General features: G+C 46.2%; 1 protein-coding gene across 3 annotated transcripts in view; it reads left to right on the forward strand.

Annotated features, from left to right (window-relative positions):
• Window positions 1–17926, forward strand: part of LOC100123933 (homeobox protein aristaless) — a 71318-nt gene extending 53392 nt beyond the window's left edge. For all 3 annotated transcript variants that reach the window (XM_008209184.4, XM_032600254.1, XM_008209176.4), the window contains 3 exons: window positions 3082–3505; window positions 10123–10168; window positions 15437–17926. In XM_008209184.4, coding sequence (XP_008207406.1) covers window positions 3082–3505; window positions 10123–10168; window positions 15437–16078 — 1112 coding nt within the window. In that variant the 3' untranslated portion in view covers window positions 16079–17926. The remainder of the gene's footprint in view (window positions 1–3081; window positions 3506–10122; window positions 10169–15436) is intronic.
• Window positions 17927–17957: the final 31 nt, after the last annotated feature.

Consider the following 17957-nt stretch of genomic DNA (forward strand, 5'->3'; position numbering starts at 1 on the left):
GAATTCTTCGCCACTTATAGACGACGGCCTATATAGAACGCATGCACACACGTCCTCCAAGAGCCGCCGCCGCTGCACATAATCAGAAATCGGGCAAACGCGCAATTTTTCGAAAAAGGCCATTACGCGCGAGAGCATATAGCCAACTTACGCAAGAGCCTGCGTGCGCTTGCGCTCGCGCGAGTGTATACGCAAGATTACAGTGTTTACGCGAATTAGATTTTGGTTTCGGTAATTTTCAGTTAATAACGCCGGGAGGGAGGCGAGTTAATGCCGTGAGGCTACCATGTGCACGACATAAAATAGCCCGCTTCTTCGTCTTCGAGAGAGAGAGAGAGAGAGAGAGAGAGAGAGAGAGAGAGAGAGAGAGAGTAGCGCATTACGACGCGCGCCCCGGCTACCTGCATTATAATCTCATTTCCGATAAATCGAGCCGATTAAAAGCGCCGTATATATATACCGATCTCTCTCCCTCGCGAGCGAGTATATACTTTTACTATCGATGAGAGGGAGAGCGAGAGTAAGTGACTATAGTGGTGTATGAGATACCTCTGTGTATAGCCTCAGCTCTTGCGCGATTTTTGTCGAGGAATTTACGGCGAATACCCATCACGGCCGATCGCGTCGTGAGATCGGTAAAAAATCGGCGCTTTTTGCGCCGGCTTTTTCTTCTCTAAAAATCACGCTGGAAATTCACGAGGCTAATCGAGCTGCTCTCGTCAAACGGATAAGATGGCACTCGATGATTGCCGGGAATTCATCCCAGAAATTATTACGTAAAATAAATCACGAGAGAAGCTGCAGCAGCTCTATACACGCGGCGAAATTAAATTAATATTTTATCTCCCGCGTGTATAGCCGGAGCGAGAAATCGCTCAGGCAAATTATAAAATAATCCAGAAATAGAGGCAGCTCTCGCGAGAGCGCTCGGCGTTATCTTCACGCGCGCCATCTGGCGTCGGTAGCGAGACAAAAATCGACGAAGAAAACCGCGAAGCGCGGCTGTGTGTAAGAAGATGACGACGATGAGCGAGAGAGAGAGAGAGAGAGAGAGAAAGAAAATCCAAAGTATCGAGCGCGTCGATCACGAGTGAAAATGAGCCGAGTCGTTACAAGCAAATCGAGCGCGCGTTACATGATCGGCAAATCGGCGGCTGCTGCTGCTACTCTGCGGCTGAGCCGAGGTGTGGGTTCTCGCTACTTCTGCCGCGCCGCCGATGCCTCGCTCGCAGGATCATTAACGCGGCAAGGTCGGTGAAAGGAATGGCTTGAGCAGTCTCGTCTCCCCTCCTCCTCCTCCTTCTCCTTCTTCGACGCGATTCCTCGCCAGGCTATCTTGTATACACATGCTCGCGGCCGAGCGCGTTGGTGACCACGCATACTAATAGCCGACGCTGCTACCTCGAAAAACAACAAAATTAGTGCCGGTCCTCTCTTGCCGCTTGCTTTTTTTTCTCTCTCTCTCCCCCTTGTAGCACCGCCGCCGCACGCGAAATTGGCGTGAATTCGGTAGTAGGATTCTTGCACACCGGGGCGACCTCTATTACGCTCTCGGGGGATTTTCATTAATTCCAAGTAGCTGCCACCGCTGCTGTGTATTTATAACCGCGCAATTTCACGCGCGCTGGATTTTCTCGCGCAAAAATTGAATTTTATATCATTCGCTGCGCGAGCGCGCGGCGATTATCAAACAATTTCTAATTTCGCGCGCTGCGCAATAATTACCGACGGAGTGCGTAAAATCCCCCGGTAATTGACAGTCGGTAATTTCTTTATAAACCAGTTCTTTCGAGGAAGTCGTTGCGGTAATTGCTTTAATCTCACCAGCATTACGTGGATGTGTGTGTTTCTAATATCGTGTGTGTGCGCGCAGTCAAGAAATAATAAATTCAAAATAATAAGAAACGAAGGATCGAGAGACAGAGGGAGAAAAAACGAGTTACCGACGCTCCTTTCTGGCAATTTGACGGGAGGTCGGGGAATATGCGCCGCGCGCGCGATCGTTACTTATAGCCGCGCAGCAGCTCTCGCGCGCGCGCGAGACGATTAAACGAGCTTTGGCGCGATCGTGTGCATAAGCGCGGCCTTATATGTTTCGACTTTCTATTTCTTTTTTCACGGGGGACGCGGTGATTAGCAGTTTTATGGAGTAATAAAGTGAAATTTTCGCTTGATTACGTTTTATGTACACATTCTTTATATCATAATAATAATTGCTTTTATTATACGTATACGCGCTACTTCTATACACTACGGCGCACGTTTTAATCCGGTCCTCGTTTTTTCCTGCCCTCGTTATATACCCAGCGTTGTCGCTGTTGCGAAAATTAATAATAACGAAGCCTAACGATATACGCTGTATATAGAAGTGCATACACTGTACACCAGTAGTATCTATAGATAAGGGAAAGAGAGAAAGAGATATCTGGAAAAAAGTGAAGGTAAACAGTCGCTTTGCACCGAGGAGAGGTCGTGAGCAGTGGGTCGGCACACAGGAACGGAAACGAGACCGCAGATCCTTTCCTGCGCCTTCGCAGAACCTAATTAGCGATAATTCGGTGGTTAGTCGGAATTGCAGGCTGCCACAGCCGCGTGCGCGAGTCAGCGAAAGAGTGTGACAGTTTCCAGAAGAGTCGCGCGAATCACTGCGCGAAAACTCGCCGGTCGTGCTAATAAAATACGCGTTTTTGCACTCTCGTTACATACTTTTCCGAACAATTTATTACTCAGCTGCCCTGCGCGCGACTGCGGCTCGATATGGACACGATACGAAAGCTCCTTTTACTGATAATCGATTCGAGTCGAGTTTATAGGTATAGCGAACGCACACGCGCGTGCTGGTTAACGACTCAATTAAACGAACCGTTTTGTTGGAGTCGTTTACTGGGATTTGATATAAAAACATCAAACTTTGATAAAACAAGATTAAACTTTGATACAATATTATCGAACTTCGATATTATAACAAGATCTATTTTTGATGTAATATATTATCGCACTTTGATACATCGAGATCATATTTTTTTGTAATATCATCAAACTTTGATAAAACTAACAAACTCGTTCCCTCACCTGTTCCAGACAACACAGTCAGGGGCAGCAGCGACGTGGTTTCGCAGACAAGCCCGGCCAGCAGCACAAGTAGTTCGAGCGTGAGCCAAGCGGGTCAGCAGCAACAGGTCGTCGTCAGCCAGCTGGCCCAGGTGTCCCACCAGCAGCAGCAGTACCACCAACAATTGCACTCACCGTCACCGACGACGACGACATCATCATCGGGGCCGCCGGCTCAAGGCCAGCAGATGGGCATCTCGACGGACGACGTTCGGCCGGAGGAGGAAGGAGCCCACCCAAGGGCGGCCCCCACAAGTCCCGAGAGCGAAGCCGACGTCGATGACTTTGCACCCAAGAGAAAACAGAGGAGGTATAGGACAACCTTCACGAGTTTTCAGCTGGAGGAGCTCGAGAAGGCATTTTCCAGGACGCACTACCCGGATGTCTTCACCAGGTTGGTTCGCTCGTATAATTACTGTAAAAACCATTGACAAATCGTTCGTAAATCTCGTCTCGATGTCAAAACTGTTTACTCGCGGTGGCTTTCTTGCGGCGCCGATCGTTAACGCCCGGGAAACTCGATTTATGCCCGCCTGTGTATGCACACAGCTAAGCATTGAAATAGTCGTATTTTGAAAGTCGAATTTTTTTTACATACGGCTCCGCACCGAAGTAATCAGCCTAATGAAATTTCTACCCGACTTCATCCATCACACACACACGAGAGGTTTTTTTCTCTTCGTTCCCATCAGGCATTATTCGTATGCAAATCGATAAATTTTCCTAGCCTATTCGTACAGACGATAGAAAAAAGAGTCTCTCCGTTACATTATATTACGCATATAACCGGGCAGCTTGTAATTACAAATGAAATATCGGGAGAAAGTTCGCCGTGGAAGTCAATTAAGCACACACTAGTCTGTTTTATTTTCGAGAGCATAAAGCGCTCGATCATACTCGCCATTTTTCTCCATCATCGTCCCCTCGATTTAGCAGCTTCCCTCCCGACTTTTTTTCCTCGCGTCTTCTCTGCGGCATCGCGCCCGAGAGAAAGAGAGGGAACACCCGGTAGGTAACTAATAGCAGTGTAATCGCTCGTAATAGATCCGGTCCCGTGTGTCCGCGCGCGATCTGTGGGTTCTCGTAATTAACCGAGACTAGTGTAGTACCTTATTCGCACGGGCTGCTGTACTACGAACGCAAGTCTCTCTCTTACATTTCTGTAAAATTAAGAATAACAAGGAGAAGAAGTAGAAGCTTATCTGGGCGATCGGTTGGCTCTCTCTGATCTGCGTAATCGTAATTGCTTAATTAAACGACGCTGATGTTCGAGCGTGTTATTTACAAATCTTCACGCGCGCCGGCAACAATATTTAAGCTTCATGTTTCTGCGATTGTTTGCATAAATTATCAGGATAATCACGACCGAACGGTGTTGCATAAGGAAGACATTAAGCGACAAGTCGATCGAGAAACTGTTGTGTTCAGCTCACGCACGTGTGCAACGGTATTAATTTTGCGCTAATTGGATTTTATGCTCGCTTAGCTTTATTGCCTATATAGCAGCTCGCGCTCTATGAATATTCATGGGGCGATCGCAACACACGCTCGATCTTTGAAAAATGCGGGAGAGAGGCTGAGACACGGGGATTAGGTGTCGAAAAAATTCGATATCAATTAACTTGGAAATTCTCTCTCTCTCGTTCGGGCTTCATTTTAATAATTGGATTTTTATTAATGGCCCGGCGACTCATCTCCACTTACGTATAAGCGAGAGACTCGTGCGCCTGGATTTATGTGTATTTTTGCATCTTCTCATATAATATCGCGGCTGATCACTTGACGAGTTGTGTATAATTCCTCGTTGGGGAATTCCTCGCGCGAGCTATAGCCGAAATCGCAATTATATACATATCCTATGTTTAATCGAGTCCGCGAGAGCAGCAGCAGCAGTTCATCGTACGCGGATTAGCGATTTATCTGCACGCGCGAAACCGATTTTAATATATATATAGTATATACATATACTTTAATCGGCCGGCTATCGGCTCCGCCGCGCGGACTTAATGGTATGAATATTTAAAACTTTCCTCCATAATCGACTGGCATACTTGTCCTCGTAAATTACGATCTGTACAATCTTCTGTATTAATGGATGCGACTTATAAAACGATACATTAATTAAACGAGCAAACGTGCCGCTCTCTCTCTCTCTCTCTCTCTCTCTCTCTCTCTCTCTCTCTCTCTCTCTCTCTCTCTCCCTCTCGCGAAAAAAGGACCTGATATGAAAAAAAAATGGAAATAGTCGAAGCCGCTGCGTTCATTTATATTGTTCCAATACAATTACTCGCTGTTTTTCAGCGCGCGGCGGTAGCCGGATGTATAAATAATTGCGATGATGGCGCAATAAAGCACATCTCGAACAATCGATCTTGATAATCTCTCCACTCCGGAGGGACGGTAGCAGCCTCAGTGCGTCGTTGATTTATTTCTGATGATTCGCCGCTGAAAAAAAAACAAGAATACTTCAACAAAAAATCCGCACCGAGAGCTGAGAGCTTGTGTTCCAAAGAATCTCCCAACGTCTCACTCGGGCTGGAAATTCCTGTGGTATTTTTTTTCTCGAGACACATACGCAGTGTATATAACGTAGCGACAATGAATTAAAATTCTGATGAAGCCATTTCAGCGATGAGGATTTATACTATACTCTGGCGACTCTTCGCTTCGCCATTACTTTTAAGCGAGTAATCTAAATACCGTATAAAGGATTCTGCGTTAAAATTTACAGGAGCAGTTCTGAGAGAGTGTGAAAAATCCTCTTATTTCGCAGCGGCAATCATCTGATATTTGATCTTTTCCTTGTTAACAGCGCGTCCTCTTCATTTTGGCCGAGAAGCTTATCGGGTCCGATCATCTCTCTCTCTCTCTCTCTCTCTCTCTCTCTCTCTCTCTCTCTCTCTCTCTCTCTCTCTCGTCAACTACGTCTTTTTTCCATTCGCATTTCTGGTATGCAAAGGACGAGCCGCGACGAGGCTCGCGTGTAGGGGCAGATCGTAGTCATTTGCTTTACGGGCTCTTAAGATCTAATTTAGATAAGACCTGCTACCGACGCGGCCAATCCCGAGGCGCCTTTACGACCATTTCGTACATATTGCCTATTGGTTTTTACTGCAGCGCAGGAGAGAGCACGACTTAACTAACTTCGCGAATTTCAGCGACGCCGGGGGTTCGATAAATGCTTCTTCTTCGTGACTTCTTTTCTCGTGTATAAATCGATTTACGTCTTACCGCGAGCTATTTGAAGTCGGAATATATAAGCTACTCTCGTTAAATTCAAATTTGGCGCGGCTTCGCTTTCTTCTTTCGAGAAAGAGAGCATCAAGAGCTGACGTAAAGGGGATAAAGCGTCATTAGTGCAGGCTTATCTGCTGTTTTCGCGAGTTATCTGTATAACGTATTTACGGCGGCGGCGCTTCTTCGAACCGGTGCATTTCCGTTGCGGTTGACGCTTTTCATTCGCCTTCCGGCCCACTACCACTACCACTACTGCTTGTGGAAAGGTTACTATCGGTCGCGCCCATCCGACGCGTTTTTATTTTATTCCAACTCGCTGCGGGTTATAACACCGTTTCCAGCTAAGGTCCTTTGATCTTTCGCCGTTTTCTTGCGCTCGAGAGCGGGGATCGAGGTTTATTGGGCGGCTATTAATTTGTCGGATTTTTATTGCATCTACTTTCGCGTTCTGTGCGGCAAAACATTGTATCTATGTAATACTCTGTTTGTACATATTAAAAGATTAATTACGCGTATAAATAAACGTCTGTCGCGCATCTGTCCGATTAATTGTACGCATCATCGGGTTTAATAACTTTCGATGATATATAAACGAAAATAATGTGTGTTTTTCCCGAGAGATCAGCAGCAGCAGCCGTCCATTAAAGAGTTCACGTCAAAGGCGCTTATTTCGTAAATTCAATTCGAGCTGGAAATTACAGCGAAAAAATTAATTATGCCTTTCGTTAACGTCCATTCAATCACTCGGCTCTTATACACACACACACACGTATACACGATCGCAGAACAATAATAATCGTGATTGCCTCGAGGCCGCGTATAATACACGTCGAGAATAAAGAAAAAAATCGAAAGTATCTAAAATCCTCGGAAGATTTTCATACGCTCAATCTTCATTAACAATACAAAGTACACACAATCCGTCGTGTAATCAGCGAGTGATTAGCTCATTATATTCGCGCGCGATTATAAAAAAAAAAACGCAACAATCGTAATTCGAAAAAATAATAGAATTAACGCGCGCCAGTCAGCTCGCACGTGTGTATAAACAGTGACATCAGCCTCGCGTAAAACAATAATAATTAAGATTACGCCAGCTCACACAAACACACATTCACGTAGACGTACACGATCGGCCTCCGGGGTTAATTAGATAATGTAATTGTCGTGCAATTACGCGCACACCCTTTAATTCAGCTCGCGCTTTTGCTTGCAGTACGCAATTGTCAGCTGCTAGCTCTCGAGGTTATACCGACTGCAGTGTGTGTGTGTGTGTGTATAGTACAGCTGCAGCAGCGAGCGGACGGTTTGGCGAATTTTCCGGATGATTGCTCGACTTAATCATAATTAACTGCTGAAAGAATGCCCATAACGAGTGTTTGTGTTATATAGTCGCCAACTGTGCATGTATACTCCCGCGCGTTCATTGTTGTGTCGCTATAGTATAGTGGCTTAATTGACTGGGTACGAATTCTATGCGATTTTTACGGCTCTTTTATATTCCGTACCTGGAAATTCGTGCGCTGTGCCGCTTAATTGTTTATTAGATTGGAAACCTTGAGGTTAGAGGATATATCATCGCCGCGCGGCGTGTATAATAATTGTAATGCGAAAATTCTAATTTAATTCGTACACAGTTGCGCTGTGAGCTGTCGATTTCGTAATGAAATTACGGAATTGCGAAGTCCTTCGCGTTTTCTCAGGACCGGATAGCTCGTGTGTGAGAAAGAAAGCGACTACTGCGAATATGAAGTGTTTTTCTCTTCGAGAACCACCCCGAAACGAGGATCGAGATAAAAGAAATATCCAATCAGCCGTTGCGGTTCGGCTGTTATACACAGAAACTCGTGGAAAGTGTCCGGTTTCCCAACGGAAAACAAGCTCTGTCCGCCGCGATTGAGTAATAATCCGAGAGAGCGAGCGATTCGCTCTATGTGCGCCGAGAGGAAAATGGCCAAGAAAGCGCGTATGTGTTTCATATACACATGCGCCTGTACCGAATTGCCCGGTTAATATTACACGTATGGGGGAGAGCTGTTCTATCTCTCTCTCTCTCTCCCTCTCTCAGCCTCGGCATAATTCGAGGAGTTAATGAGAAACGGCAGCGGCGTGTTCTTCGTAAACGACTCTTTACGTGAATCACACAGTCTTAAGCAAGTACGCACATGCGCCTCTCGTATGCACATACTCGTCTTGCATTTTTTATCATAATCGCACGGCTCTTTATAATCTTTTCCATCCTCTATTCATTATACAAAGGCGAGATCGCGAAGTGTATCGTATATAAATTTCGAGGAACCGTTGGGCCATTCAATTGATCGGCGCGAACAGACTCTCAGAGTAGATTTTTTACGCGAGAGAGTCAAGGTCCAGCGAGCGCATTACTACTGTGTATTCGAGAGGCCGCGAACACTCAGGAGAGGGACGAGAGAAGGAGAGCCCCCCGAGGGCCTGTATACACACGTATACGCGCGGACGAGAGATAATTAGGGATCCGCCGGTCTAACCGCGAAATTTCGTGATCTTATTAAATCCAGAGAGAGAGAGAGAGAGAGAGAGAGAGAGAGAGAGAGAGAGAGAGAGAGAGAGAGAGAGAGAGAGAGAGAGAGAGAGAGACAAAGAAGTATACGCGCAGAGTTACAAGATTTGAGAAAACCGTCTGGGAAATGGATAGGAATTTCAGAGAGCCGGTTACGTGTCCGATAAATGAGTTCCGAAAATCGGTTACGAAATCGGTATAGCATACACACACAGACTCGTCGTTAGAAATCAATAATCGCTCTCGTCACTTTTCTTTCTCTCTCGTCCCTCCATTTCCGTATATACTCTCCTAACGACTGGATACAACGTATGTGTTTTTTTTCGATTCGTCTATTTAATGTTTTTATAATTGCAGCCTGTTGGTTAATTGAATATTTCGCCGTGGACCACACGTGTGCCGCTCCTCGAGTTTTTGTTTTGACCTCTTGTTAGAGGCCTGAACTTTCCAACACGCGCATATCAGATATGAAAATCCCGTATGCCGATCGATTACCGGTCTCGCTGTATATAATAATAATAATATCGTACATAGAAAGGAGCTCACGCTTTTTGTTTCACTTATACGCCGCGGCTGCCGTGAGATGCTACAAATTACATATCGCTATATATGTATACAAGCCAGTCATTATCGTACACGACACAGTCGATCTCGCCGTCTAATCACGTACACAGAGTCCGATTTTCCCCCCGTCGTGGGCAACTTTCCGTTTCGGATAAATCGCTCTCGTTACGCATTAGCGTCGACGGAAAAATCGGTAATTACTCCGAGACTATAAAAATATCCGATTTTATGTAAAACGTGCAATTTACAAAGGATCATCGAAGAACGAGAATACATCCGCGCTGCAGATGGCCCCTCCGGGCAATTTTCGAAGTTTCGGACTGTATACCGCGAAAGGCATACTTATATACACACACACGAGCAGCTCTTGCGAGGTTTTAATAAATTCAAGCGAACGGCTTCTGCGTACGCAGTAATCACTGAGATCCGCGCGCACAATTCGACGAAGATCTCGGGCAATTTGTCTAGAAAATAAGGGGTGATGCTTAGCCGGGAGGCAGGACGATTACGATTTGCCATTAATGAAGCCACGAATCAAAGAATCGTAGAAATAAATTGTCAGTGTCGGCGTGCTGGTATATACGTGCAGCGCGCATTTGAATTTCAAAAATATTTTGCCATACATATTTTTGCTTTGTTATTAACGAAAAATTCTCTCATCTCTGTTTCAGGGAGGAGCTTGCCATGAAGATCGGCCTGACGGAGGCTAGGATACAGGTTGGTATTTCGCATATCTTTCTTGGCCCACATACGCCAGAGATATATTGTGTTCGAAATGGCTGTGAATCACCGCATCGAGAAGCGTGACGTGACGCGGGAGAGAAACGCGTTCCTAAAAGTCGGTTATTGGCTGAGAGGAACATCGAGCTAATGAGCCATTTAATTTGAATCTGCATATTACGTGTGCGCGCGTGTGTGTTTGTTCCCAAAGTCCTTTTTTCACGCACTATATAATGAACGGTTATTCTATACGTGGAAAAAACGTGCCGTGCGGTATACACGCGGGCTCATCTCGCAGTGCGAAATTGACTTCTTTCTCGCTATATAGGGTTACACAACGGACACGCGTAATCGCTATGGGATTCTTTAGCTCGCGCGCGACGGCGCCGGTGGCAACGGGTCGCTCTGTATATGTGTAAGTAAGTTCATCGCGTGGTGAAGAAGCTGAAATCCGTGTAGTAAAAGTGTGTGTGTATATATATATATATATATATATATATATATATATATATATATATATATATATATATATATATATATATAACGCGCGCTCGGCAGGAACGACACGCGTTTCGTGTTTTCGATGTGTTGTATAGTCCCGTGTGTGCTTGCGTGAACAGCTGGCTAATTTGCTCAATTAGTTTAATTTATTCCCGGTATTTACTCTTTTTTCCATGCGTGCGCCGTTCTCTCCCTCTCTCTCTCTCTCTCTCTCTCTCTCTCTCGCTCGAGAGTGTGATATAGCTCTCGTTCTTGCTACTACCTGCTTGGTCCTCTCTCTCTCTCTCTCTCTCTCTTTCAATTAGGACTCGCTCGTACAAGTTTGCGGGAAAAAACTCTTTTTCTTTGGATATTTTGCGCTATACTGCAGTTGTAAATTTTCAGAAATTCAAACGCTATGCATACGAACACGTTGTAAATTATCCAACGCCTCTGACAACGAATCGGCGCCGCATTTTATCCGTTTTTTGACCCGCGTGTCACACTCCCGCCGACGGTATCATACACACAAGAGCTAGCTCGCATATAATAACAATAAAGCTCATCTGCGCATGGCAGCGCCGAAAATTAAGATTTCCTTCGGCCTTTTTTCTCTCTCTTCGCGCTCTTTATTATGCGCCTCCTCGTTTCCAGATATTATTTACGATTCTTCGCTCGGCGCGCGACTCGGCCAATGAAATAAACGTCCCGGAGAAATACAGCTCGGCCGTTTTACTAAATTCCGCTGACAAAGCAGTAACATTAAGAATTTCGGACCCCCGCGAGACGGCAACAAAAAATAACAGAAGACAAGACCCGTAAATTCCCTCGACAACGGCGCCTCTCTATTCCGATCGGCAAATCTAATTTGCCGCTGAATAAATAATCGGCTGAAATTGAAATTGACGCGCGCGTCGTTGGCTTATTTCGAAAAAGAGAGAAAGAGAGGGGAAAAAGAGCTGAGGCTCTTCGCGCGAAAAAGTTGAAAAGCGCCGCCTTTTATAGTTTCTTACGAAGCGGAGTAAAACGACGACGCTGCTCTTCGCGCTTTTTTCCATAGAACGCGCCGTTAAGAGAGATTATCCTGCAACTTTACAACTTACGCCGAAATTACAATGTCGTCGCGTCGTTCATATCCGCATCAGGTGTTCGACGATCGCAAAACGTATACGCATCGATACATCTCTCGTTATCGACAAACACATCGATCATCATCTCTCTGGCTTTTTCTTCGATCGTACACACACGCACACCCATTTCCTCTGCAGGAGCACGTGTGTGTCATTCCGTGAAAGGTAATGAAAGCGTCGAGTTGCAATTTATACAAGGCCTTATACAAAGTTGAGAATTTAATTTCCGATTTCCCGCCGCCGGTTCAACACGACATGCGCGAGCGTCTCTCGGAATGTAGCCACCGAACGCGAGAGACTCGTTTGCGATTTACCGCTACACGTCGTAAATTCAATTATTTAACGTCGTTGTTGGATTATTCAGATGTATACACGTTCGGAAAATCAGCTGACTCGTTTATAATTGCTCGGAATTCCGAACTCCAACTCGAAAATTATCTCGTATATAGAGCAGTAGTAAGAAGAGAGAAAAATGCCTCGTCTTTTTGCCGCTGCACCAGAAGCATCAGCCATACGCTCGGCTTTTCGTTCCGTCGAAGCGGGTAAAAAAATTCTACGTGTCGTTCGTTCCACCTTCGGCATACGGCACGCGATGTGTCGTGCTTTCGCGGAACCTGCGGCCAGCGCGCCGACAAACGAGTGGACCTCCCGGACTCGTTTTTTTTTATTCTTCAGCCCTCCTCCTCCTCCTCCTCTTTCTTGCTCGGTATTTCGAGAGAATTCAGGAATGCCGCATAGATACGCGCTAGCGTATATAGTACGTTTTTGCGCTCGCCGTCCCTTTTTCGGCCCTACCCCGTTCCCGCGTCCATATATTCTCGAGGCGGAGAGTGAGGGAATATGTATAAGGTCGGCGAGTATATCAACATCACACCTGATTCGGCCGGGCTTTTATAAGGCGATTTTTAGATAGCCATCATCCCCGGCCGCGCGCGTCAGGTGTGTCCCGGAATGCTGAGGTCGCGCGCCTGTGGTTTTTAATATACATAAAGGTATATCGAACTGAAATTCCGACGACTCTATCGCTCAGGGATCGTTGTGTATATATAAAAATCTTCGATTTCGCGAGGCTGCGCGCATATGATACATAAAATTCGAAGCGGTAAAAAAGAACGACAGAAAGTGAGTCCGTAAGACCCCCCATGGCGAGCAGGATTGCCCCCAGCAGGGCGCTAAACATCCGCTTGAAACAAAACGCTCGAGAGCATCATCTCGCCGCGTGTACATACACACACATATAGGGATCGGCCCCGGTCATTTTGTGCTTAATCGGGCCGCATTAATTATCCGGGCGCCGGCGTTCCATCCGCATTATCAATTCGATTTGTACTGCGGCCTCTAATTATTTTTCCTCTTCTCTCTCGACGGCCCCGCCGCTCCTGAGATAAATCTACCGGACGCGAGTGTGTATGGGGAAAAGATCGTTATGGAATCGGTTTAAACTGCGACGAAAAATCGTTCTCTCTTGATGCGTCTGTGTGTCTTTCTAATTAGTTTTCCTTGCATCGGGACGAGAGAGCTGCGGGTAATCTAGTGTAAACGTGAAGATATAGGTATGCGAGTGTAACAGAGAGCGATAACGAGCGTGAATCATGTGAAACGTAATCGCGGCGTAAGCGTTAGTTCTATTATGTGAATCGTTGTTATCGCGCGGATGGATCGAACGGGCCGCGATTAGAGAAGCCGTAATTGAGGGATAATTAAATTTTAATCGGGGCCTTTTGAAAAAATTACTGCAGTCGATACGCGATTAACGGTCTTAACGGTCGTGCACGAGTCAAGTTTTGAAATAAAATACAAACATATTAGTCACGATCGTCATCGATTTTTTCTCCACCGGTTGTGGAAAAAGCAATACTCTATGCATATCCGCAATAATAGTTCTAATAGATCCCGTTTTATTATCAGACCGCACGTATTCCAATCAATTTTATGCGAGAGCTGCACACGACCAAAAAAATCGCGCGACTATCGCCGCCAGTCACGCGAGAGCGCAAAAAAGCACCTAAATAATCCACGCTTTGATCGGCCAATTTTCATCAATAATTCTCGCGCAATCGATCACGCTTGGTCGTTTTTTTTTCATAAAATCGATATCGAGAATAAGCAATTCATTTTTCCCGCGCGCACATCACGCAAGAGAGTCGTAGCTCGCACGCCGAGTGGAAAAAAAGAGAATGGGAAGATCGGCGGATTGAGATTTGGAGAGCAGAATGAGCGGCAACGAATTATACGGTAAACAATGAGAGCTACCGGTGCCGAGTCATCGACGATTGTCCATATAGCGATGAAGCTATAATGCAGTCGTCGGCGGGCCTCTTTGATTTCGACGCTTCAACGGGATTAAATTCTATATTGTAAGCCAAGACGGAGTCGTTCGATTATCTGTGCCTTTGCGCAGCAACGGATAGATTCGAGGTGAAAAAAAGATCGGTATCTCTTATCTCCGCTTCGATACGAGGTTCAACGACTCTTGCGCAGCCGCGTGAATTATATTGCGTTCGATCGTCTCGCCGCGTGATGCACGCAAAATTTCCATCAAACTCTGCACTCGCGAAAGCCGCGCCGAATTTCAAAGTCGCGCGCCTCGAATTCCCCGTCTTAATTAAAGCTAGAAATTCGCGAGGGGGCCCGTCTCTCTTGCGGATTCGGCGAAATCCAGAGTCGAAGAAGAAACGGACAGGTGCTTAGAAGGCTAAGCACGTCGACTATATATACACACCGCGGAGTGTACTATATATATAGTATGCGCTCGTAGCTCGTCGGGTGATTGGATAAGTTGAATTGTTGTTGACGTATGCTCGCGCCTCATTGCGTCTCGTCACGACAGACGAGTGTATATTCGTGCGACGCTGACGAATCCCCTCTCTTTATCCGGCTCGATATTAAAACGAAATGGCTCGTGTTTGGCTAAATCAAAGCCGAGTTAGAGCACGCCATCATTCGCGAATCGACCCAACAATCTCCGTCGCTGCTCGCGAACCTCCTAGTCTCCTCTTGTCATCCTACACCGCGAAATTCGCTGCGATGTCTGCGATGCGTAGATAAAAAAACGTCGTTTTCGATTCGAATTTTCGCCGCGATCGAATAATGGCTCGGCTGTGCAATTAAACCGTCCGTCCTCGCAATGAGAGTTCTCACATCGGAAGTAGGTCAGAGACCTTGTTTTTGAATGGCGAGGCAGTCAATGACACGGCTAACGGTTTCGCTCTCTGCGCTCTATTACCGATACTTCTTCGTTATGTTTTAAGAGAGCCGAGATAGCAGCGGAGGAAGAGTAAAAGTGGCATCGCGCGCGCACCGGATACCCTCTTCCACCGAGAGATAATGATACAGTGCGCTTTGCAGCTTTCCTGAAAAAAAGGGGAATGCGTCACACTAACTGGAATCCGAACTGCCGCGGGTCGTCAACAATTTCCGAGGAACATAATCCTAAGTTCCGCGCGAGTTCGCCAGTCTGACCCGGAATTCAAGGGATGCCTTCCGTGAATGACTCCACTCCTGGAATAAGAGGACGCCCCCCTCTCGCTTTTCTCTTTCATCTCCCCCTGCTCCCCCCCCCCTTCTTTTTTGTAAATAAAACAGAGCTATCGGGCTCGGCTGCGACTGAATTTTCGAGCAGCCGTCTAATGGGCGAATTCTTTCCGTGTTTCAGGTGTGGTTCCAGAACAGGCGAGCCAAGTGGCGCAAGCAGGAGAAAGTCGGCCCGCAGGGCCACCCGTACAACCCGTACCTGGGCGCGGGAGCCCCGACCTCGGCGACGGTGGTGGCCCCGACGCTGCCCAACCCGTTCGCCCACCTCGGGAGCTTCGCCCTGCGGAAACCCTTCGAGGCCTTTCGCTACCCGGCCCTAGGTCACGGCCACGTTGGAGTGGGCCTGCCCGCCGGCTATCCCGCTCACCATCCGTACCACCGGCCGCCCCCGCCGCCGCTGCTGCCACCTGGCGTGCCGCTCTCATACAGCTCGGCCGCCTCGTTCCAGCACCTTCTGGCCAACATCTCCGCGGCCCAGCGGCCCAAACTCGTGCGCAGTCCGCCCCACCACTTGAGCCAGCCGGGCCCACCGGCGCCGGCAGCGCCACCTGTCGTTCCGGCGCCCCCTCCGCCCGCGCCACCAGCGCCCGCGGTTCAGACCCAACCTGGGCCCGGTTCGCCTCGCGACGGCTCGCCTACCGGCAGCAGCGGACAGCCCGACATCGACCGACGCACCAGCAGCATAGCCTCGCTACGGCTGAAGGCGCGCGAGTACGAGCTGCACCTGGAGATGCTGCGGAAGAACGGCGACCTCATCAGCTGAAGCCCCACCCGTTCCTGTCATCTCGACACCTCGTCGAAGGACGTCCAGCAGCTTTGAGATGTGTAGATGCGGTAACTACAAGTTGGCAGCGCCCTCTAGCGTCTCTAGAATCTCAAAGCTGACTGCGACGTTTCAGGTTTTGCGAGACCCACGACGGGGTGCTCGAGAGTTCCTCAGCGTTAGATTTAGCGAAAAAGTTATAGCCAGTAAGCCTGATGTCTGTGACCGAGTTCTATCGGCCGAGCGAATTGTATACTTGAAAAACAATCTGATGATAACTGCGAATCAGTTAGCCGCGTGCGCGATTGTAGTTTGAACGTAACTCGGAACAATGGGATACATTGTTTTATACGCGTTCGAGAGAAAAACGCGCTTTTTTACCAGAATTATATTATTATACTGATGACGCTCTTTTGACCACAGCGCGATGCAAGCTATTTAATTTATAGCGCAAGCTCGCCCCGAGCATCAGTCGTGCAATACACAGATTAGAGGTAAAGGATGTCCGAAAACAACGCGTAGTCTTTTGGAATTGCCAAGGATCAAACTGCACGCGATACTTCCTTATTTGTACATTATAAATATACGAATTATTCGATTGATTATATTGTAGATACTCGAGCGATATCTACGGCGATTGTACTCTGCATCGAGCGCGTGCCTTAACTCCAAACAAAGTTTGCGAAATTTTTTTCTACGTGCATGTCGTGCCTTAAAGAGACAGCCTTAAAAATTGTAATGACACTGGAGTTCGCGCGCACACCAATAATTCAGCGCAATTGTAGATAGGATAAGAGAGCTGAAAATCGTGATTTTTACGGAGCGACCTGTGATTCGTAAGTGATTCTTGGAATGTAAAATTGTCCGTCCACATCCGTGTTAACCTTTCGAAAATTTTGCATATTTTGCCGCACAAGCACAAGCTACGATTATGCGCGTGGAAATAGCGTCACACATTTTCCAATCCTTAAAATCGTATTTTTTTCTACGATTTATGATAGGTGAAAACGAATATTTCACGAGAGCCGCGTAGCTTGTGGCTTAGCTCTAGATCCTTAAGCGATGGTCGTAAAAATCACACACATACACATCGAAAGAAAAACGCCTTTACGTATTTACTTAATTTGTCTAGATGTTATAATGTTTGTATGTAAGCCTAGAAAGAAGTATTTATACCTACTATATAAATAATTATACATACTAAAAATGATATTGTAACGTTGCTACGATTTTCTATTAGATGCGCAAGTATGATGCTCCTTTCTGAAAGTAAAAAAATGTTGTACATAGATCAAGTCCTACGTATGCGATTATATATAATTATATATATATATATATATACAGAGCGGAGAGCGTAAAACTCCTCGACCTCATTGCTGTCGAATCGGAGGATTCGATATTACTATTACCTAACTAATTTAGGCACTTCTGCGCGATATTAAACTGGTTTAAAAAACTAAATTCGAGATATACGATAATTAAGGAAACACGCAAAAGAAATTTTTCTTTATAGTAAATTTGGGTGACGCTATATGATTGAATCAATAAGCTGTACTCTATACCTCGCTTATTGGGTATAAACTAGTTTAGCGAAGAATGCTTGAAATTTTAAGATTCGAAGAATCTTTGCAATTTACATTTTTCTTTTTTATATTTTCCAAAAAAGTTTTTTGGGTAACGCATACATTTTTATACACATTGATAAGTCGCCCAACCGTTCAGTGTTTCCTATGATGGTGTTTTTTTTTTTACGCAACTGACACCAGCAAGCATTGTACTTAACGAATTCTTGAAATGAAATAGTCTTTTTATTTTGAAAAACAAACAATAAATGTATTGTCAAGAGAATCATTGTCTACTTCATCAACCTGACATCACC

The sequence above is a fragment of the Nasonia vitripennis genome, chromosome 5 (assembly GCF_009193385.2).
Source record: "Nasonia vitripennis strain AsymCx chromosome 5, Nvit_psr_1.1, whole genome shotgun sequence".
In the NCBI taxonomy this organism is placed as follows: Eukaryota; Metazoa; Arthropoda; class Insecta; order Hymenoptera; family Pteromalidae; genus Nasonia; species Nasonia vitripennis.